General features: G+C 48.0%; 1 protein-coding gene across 1 annotated transcript in view; it reads left to right on the plus strand.

The window, feature by feature from the left end:
• The window catches only part of LOC8051492 (glycine-rich cell wall structural protein 1.8), a 38,848-nt gene extending 36,083 nt beyond the window's left edge, over positions 1-2,765 (plus strand). Inside the window, exons 4-5 of the mRNA XM_042293274.1 lie at positions 480-2,225; positions 2,331-2,765. Of these exons, the coding sequence (XP_042149208.1) occupies positions 480-2,225; positions 2,331-2,378 (1,794 nt within the window). The 3' untranslated portion in view covers positions 2,379-2,765. The remainder of the gene's footprint in view (positions 1-479; positions 2,226-2,330) is intronic.
• Positions 2,766-6,756: the final 3,991 nt, after the last annotated feature.

Here is a 6,756-nt window from a genome sequence, read left to right on the forward strand (position 1 = left end):
CGAAAATTAGCATATGCCCTCCATTTGGAAATTGACTGAGATGCACGACCCTATCAATGGCGGAGTGTCAGGTGCTCTTTAGGTTGTCCTCATTCGTGTATAGTCATTCACATTTTAATGTACACAAGCCTGCACCTCATGCTACATGCTACCGGTCTCTCAATTCAGGTTGTGATTCGTCCTGAAAAATTCTAACCCGTAGCATTATCCAACACTGTCTGGACATGTCGGGATTCTTGCGGACAAGAGTAGAATTGTTCGTTTATGTGTTCAAGCAAAAGCTTCGCCTTCACCTCTATCGAGGGAAAGAGGGACATCGTTCTACTTCAGCTGATGTAGAAAAAGCTAACCAAGTACTTTAGAAAAAACAGTACTCCCTTTCAAGAGAACGGGATAGTGATTACATACTAAAACAGCACGGAGGTGTTCCTTTGACCCAGTCTTGGTACAGTTGCTAAGCTCACGACTTCTTCCTGCAGCTTTCTTTCGCCTTCCTGGCCGCCCTTGTGGGTGTATCCCTTGCCGGCCACCTTAGCGGCGGCGGCGGTGGCAGCGGCGCACACCACGGGCACAGCAGCTATGGGTCCGGACTCGCCTCTGGGGGACTTGGCGGCTACGGAGCTTCTAGCTATGGTGCTGGTGCTGGCGGCTACGGCGGTAGCGGCCTCGGCGGCCATCACTCTGGCAGCTACGGCGGCGGTCTCGGAGGCTCCTCTGCTGCTGCGGGAGGGCCTGCGCATTCGTCTTACTCGGCCGGGGCCGGAACGGGAGGCTACGGAGACGGTGGAGCCGGTAGCTATGCTGGAGGCGCCGGTCCCTCCGGAAGCTACAGTATAGGAACTGGAGGCTACGGCGGTAGCACTGGCGGCTACGGCGGTGGCACTGGCGGCTACGGTGGTGGCTCTGGTGGCTATGGAGGTAGCACTGGCGGATACGGTGGTAGTACTGGTGGCTACGGAGCCGGCGCCGGGAGCTACGGTCCCGCCAGTGGTGCTGGCTCTTACGGAGGAGGAACCGGCAGCTACAGTGGAGGCCTCGGCGGATACACAGGTGGAGCTGTGGGCGGCTACACGGGAGCATCTGGCGGCCACGGAGGAACCTCCGGTGGGTATGGGGGAGGCGCGGGAGGTCACTCAGGCAGCACTGGCAGCTACGGCGGCGGAACCGGCGGCTACGGAGGTGGTTCTGGCGGCTATGGCGGCAGTACTGGTAGCTACAGCGGTGGCGCTGGAGGCTACAGTAGTGGGGCTGGTGGCTACGGAGGCAGCGGCGGCAGCGGCGGACTGTCGGGAGGCGGCTACTCCAAGTTCAAGGCTAGCAAGCTCTCTGCTGGCGGAGCTGGCGGCTACGGCGGTGGTGGTCTTGGGGGCGGAAGCCTCGGAGGTGCTGGACTTGGCGGTACAAGCCTCAGCAGCGCCCTGGGTAGTGCTCTCGGCAGCGCGGGTCTCGGGGGATCTGGCGGCTTCGGTAGCGGTGGATTTTCTGGAAACGCTGTTACCATTCCAGCCAAGGTAATCGTCCTGAAGGTTCCCATCTCGGACGCCGGCGCTGGCGCAGGCGCAGGTGCGGGCGATTTCTCTTCGGCTCAAGGTGGCTATGGATCCGGAGGACCGAGCGCCGGAGGCTATGGCGCTGCCGCGGGACCCGCCGCGGGCGGCTACTCTTCTCTGGGACAAGCCGGATATAGCGTAGGCGGTCCATCGGGTGGAGGCTACGGTACCTCGGGAGGACTTTCTTCAGGTGGCTATGGATCATCCGCTGGAAGCTACGCTGGCGCTGGACCAACCTCTGGCGCAGGCTTCGCTGGAGGACATCACGGAGGTTACGGGAGCGGTGGCGCGAGTGGTGGCGCTCTTTCCGGAGGGAAGGGTGGTTTTGGTGGTGGACTCGGTGGCTACGGCGGCAGCAAAAGCGGCTTCGGCGGTGGGGGCTATGGATCCGGTAAGGGTGGCCACGGCGGTAAAGGGGGCTTCGGAGGAGGTCATCACGGTGGCTTTGGCGGCAGCAAAGGTGGCTACTCCAGCGGCGGCCTGGGAGGCGGACTTGGTGGCGGACTTGATGGTGGGCTCGGAGGTGGACTCGGTGGTGGGCTAGCGGGCTCCGGTGGCGGCCTGTCCGCCGGGCATCATGGCGGCTACTCTGGAGGCGGAAGCGGTGGTGGCAAGGGTGGTTTCGGAGGCGGACACCACGGAGGCTACGGTGGCGGTGGCTACGGAAGCGGCAAGGGAAGCGGACATGGCGGTGGACACGGAGGTCAAGGTGCTGGTGGTTATGGAGGTGGCGGATATGGTGGTGGCAGTTACCGTGGCGGCGCATCCAAGGGCGGCTACGGCGGCGGCAGCTACGGTGCTGGCGGCTCGAAAGGTGGCTACTGGTGATCCCGCTTGGAATTTCTGTTACCAGTGCCGTTTCTAATCGTGTAATTTCACCGAGAACGGACGGTTGCATTATTCCTTTTATTGCTGCTGCTTCTGCTACTGAACAAACGAAGAACTGTTCCCCGCTGGTGCGTGACTTATCGAATGTCAACTGGGGAAACATCCACACATGTCCATGGAGCTACGGAGCCATCCTTGCATGAGCGGCCCGCAATCGGACAATGCGAGAGACGATGGACCAGGCAGTGTTGGCCATGCTGCCCATTTCAAAGTGAACTGATGATCTCCACTACTTGTAGAGACACCACGAAACACAAATCCACAAATACTGCGCACGAATGAGTGATTGTGTAATTTAACTGCGAAGAATAAAAGCTCTCACATGTCGTTTTCTATGTTTTATTGCCACGAAATTTTTTGCGGTTGCTGACCTTTGCATGTGTCTATAATTAAATTTTAAATATCCGCCCCGGAGTTGAGGTACAATAAGCATTCCAAAAGGGCCTTGTGCACAATGCTAGTATGTATAGCTCTCTAGATCGACTCAAATTTGCAGGTTTGAGAACTTTTGATTAGCAGTAACTCAAGAAACTCGCAGCCAGCATTCCCTAGAAGAGTACTCCACTATGCTCGTTTTCATCTCAAGAACTGTAGTAGAAAAAGAGTACGGCTCCTCGCGGAGTATTACTAATTATCCCATTTGCGTGGATAATTCGAATATATGTAGCTGAATTTTAGATTAGATATACGTTATCTTATCAAGACGTGCCCGCTTGCAACACCCGAAAAAAATTGCTTGTTCTTCCGACAACAAAATCTTGTAAGATATACTTCGCGCGGCGTCTGAACAATGCGCAAAACGTGCTTTTTTCTTGAGGTGAAAGTGAGTATAGATATCACCTTCATGGAATATATATACACCCCTTTAGGTGTCCCGTGTGTGAAGAGTTCAGCATCTTGGTATATTGTCAAGAATAACTTTATGACTATCCGCCTTTGTGGCATCCAGTAAAATAGGTGATGAAATCCCAAGCAAGCTTTTGTTCGACCTCTGGAACGCAAAGTTTTAAATTTCAGCCCCCCTCCCTCCCCCCCCCCCCCCCCACCGCCCCCCCCCCCCCCCCCCCCCGCACGCCAAGGATCGAAGTGCCTGTTGGTGACTCCTTAGTCTGTGTCAGACATGAATTGTTTGTTTCTATGGAAAACTTACTGCGCTCTGCGGGATGGAAGTTTGGTTATTGAAGGAAAAACAAAATCGGACCAAAAGAAACAGGTTTTATACACTTGCCTGCAGTATCTTCTCTTTGTCCAACTCCCCAGCCTCTCAAATTGACTAAACAAAACTTGTTAGCGAGTAGGAAACACTAAATCGTAAATACCAATTACCGTATTTATTAAAAAATGAGTCGAACTGCGGCATCTTATATACTTGTTTCATTAAGGTCTACTCACTACCTTAATCATCAACATTGGCCAACAATTTTTTTAAAAAAACAAAGCCCTCCCGTTATTTTGCTTTTAAACAGACTGTGACTAAGCATTAAAATAAGGAAGCCCTGTAAGTAAAAAGACAGAGAGCATTGAGCTGAAGAAGTAATGTTGTAATTCATCTGTAGGATACGACCAACTGTCCTGCGTATATTTAAATATATAATCGTGCCTGAAGTTTTTGAATTGCGCGAGAATGCCGAGCAAACTATGCTGTCAGTTTTTTTTTTCATGTTTTTTTGGGTTTGATGAACGATGTGTTCCACATGCTGTACTCGTTGCCTTTCTTGATAGATGAAAGGATTTTCGTAGATCGTGCATTGGTGTCAAAAAGAGTGTGACATGAAATGCAGTTCTCTTGCCAGACACTCCCCGACTGACATATTGAAATTTAGGTAGAGCTCATTCTTGTAGCCTGACTTTGCAAAAAAAAGCGTCTTTTCTCTTTAAACTTTGAAACTTAAAATTAAAAACCTTTGAGCAGATCGAAATACGTACAGCGTCCGATCGATAAAATGAAACCCTCTGTTTGGGCCGTCATAAATAAACGATGCATCGTAGAACGGTAATTCTCCATGTGAATGTAACACTAGCGGTTGCAATAGAATGCTAATGTTTGATAAACAGGGCGCTACCTAATTAAAGAGGTAAAGCAAAAAACAAATAACATGATGGTCACTTGTGACATTTTCTTAGCGAACACAACTAGTCAAAAGGAAATACGGTCTTGTTTTTGTCTCTTTCTTGCTGGCAAGGTAATTTTACTTAAATAAATTCTACAGCTGCCAGGCGCCGACCATGCATTATGTTGGTTTGACAAATATTAGTCATAGGTGGACTTCGGCTCAAAACACTTTTTTTTAATCTCTTGGGTCAGCTAAAGTTATTATTTCAAAACTCTAGCATAATATCACCACCGCTAGGTTCACGTTCACATGGAGCTTCAGATTTCTACTTGACTCCACTGTCCACGAAACTTGCAGAACCGTTCACGGGGAAAAATTAATTATTATCGAACCAAGAAAAGTATAGCTTCCTGTCCGTTATCTCAAGGATCATATTTCTACCTATTATATAAAATATAATATATTTATTAAGAATTTATTGTTGACGCTGCATTTTTTGTGTGGGCTTGTTTGGCAAACCTAAAGTTCATGTCAGAACTGGCCAGGCCGTGTCTTGCAAGTCCTTTGTTGTTCTTGATTTTTTTTTTAGATATCTTTTGTGATTTGGTTACTTTGCACAACAAACCGAACGAACGAAGTTTAACACCAAAATATTAGCATTTCATAAAATCGTCCAAGGAAGCAACGGACCTAAAATGAGACAAACACATTTTGTGACTAGAAAACTAGTCCGCCTTGAATCTGTACGCACCAGAAAATAAAATGTACTAATTATAGAGGTCGCCGAGATCCTTGTAAAACTTGACTATGTTCGCTCCCTCTCTGCGTGCAACGCGAGCAGACAAGAGCCCAAGTGTGCAACGTGAGAAAGAATGGCAAGGTGAGTCCGTCAGGTGCATCGGTTTACTGAATTTGTTTGTACTACGGAACACTTTCGGCCGGGGATGTTGCAAAAACTGAGCCTATTCAGGTCCTCACTTGACTGAAGCATCAACAAAAAAATCAAGATGGTTAAGTGTGGGTCTCATTTAATTTCGTAAGCTGACAAAATCTTCAAAGGAACACCGTACTTTTTTTTTAACAAACTCCAATCTCCGTAGAATCAATATTAACTATATTTCAGCATAATAACCTATGGCGCGGCCAGCGAGAGTACACAAAAGATGCGGAAACGCAAGGATAATACAAATTTCAACCGGCGCTGCATCGTACTTATATTTTACACATAAAAAAGAAAATAACAATAAAGAGCACAAAACCGACTGCCGGGCTTCATTTTAGAAATCTCTGTGGCTTTGACAGGCCCCATGCAATGTATTGTAAAATATGAAATAAAAAAATCATTCTTCGCCTACACTCGAAGAAATGCCTGCGCGTCTACTTACCCGCAAAACACTCAAAGAGCCAATCTCTGCGACCTACGAAATCAGCTTAGCGAATGATGAGGCGGAATATCCGTTTGGACCTAAAAATGAAGTCTGCGCTGTGGCATTACGGAATGCAAAGCGTCATGCTTGCATTGCGTAATGACATAGCGCTGACTTAATTTTGAGGTCTAAACATATGTTCCGCTTCATCATTCGCTGAGCTAATTTCGTAGATTGTAGAGATTCGCTGTTCGGGTGTTTTGCGGGTAAGTAGACGCGCAGGCGTTTTTTTAGAAGGTACACCCAAGCGCGGAACACACCCGAACACGGATACCTGTTTTTTTAACCATGGGTTTATTTCCCTTCGCCATGGTGTTGACTCTTGGGCCACATCAGCCTGGCCAACTTTGATCTATAGCTTTGTAATCTATACTCTCTTAAAAATGTGAACCGGCCTTGAGGACGTTGATGACCCACATCGGTTATAAGATGTGGTCATCTTATACTATATGTATATTCAATAAATAAAAATTTTGTCTTGAGAGACAACCGAAACCGAAGTTTATTTGTGAAACTGCATAAATATTTGAATATCAATAAAAGTCGGTGTTTGAAAGTCAGTTCATACAATGGTGATCCGATTCATAATTTTTTTTAAATATATATTGATACAAAACTATACATGAAAGCCATGTTCTTGGAAGAAACATTCAGCTATATTTGGACGCTGTAGCTAATTTTTTCTCGGAAATCTAAGATTGAGAAGCTCGGGGCGTTGATATTAACAAAATTTCAGTGTGACAATTTGCATAGCCGTAAATTGCACACCGAAGCATGCACTTAGGAATAATTTGTGCCATTGATTTTACTAAAGGTTTACAGCATCTATACAGGAGA

The sequence above is a fragment of the Ixodes scapularis genome, unplaced genomic scaffold, assembly GCF_016920785.2.
Source record: "Ixodes scapularis isolate PalLabHiFi unplaced genomic scaffold, ASM1692078v2 PGA_scaffold0__279_contigs__length_252992795, whole genome shotgun sequence".
Taxonomy (NCBI): domain Eukaryota; kingdom Metazoa; phylum Arthropoda; class Arachnida; order Ixodida; family Ixodidae; genus Ixodes; species Ixodes scapularis.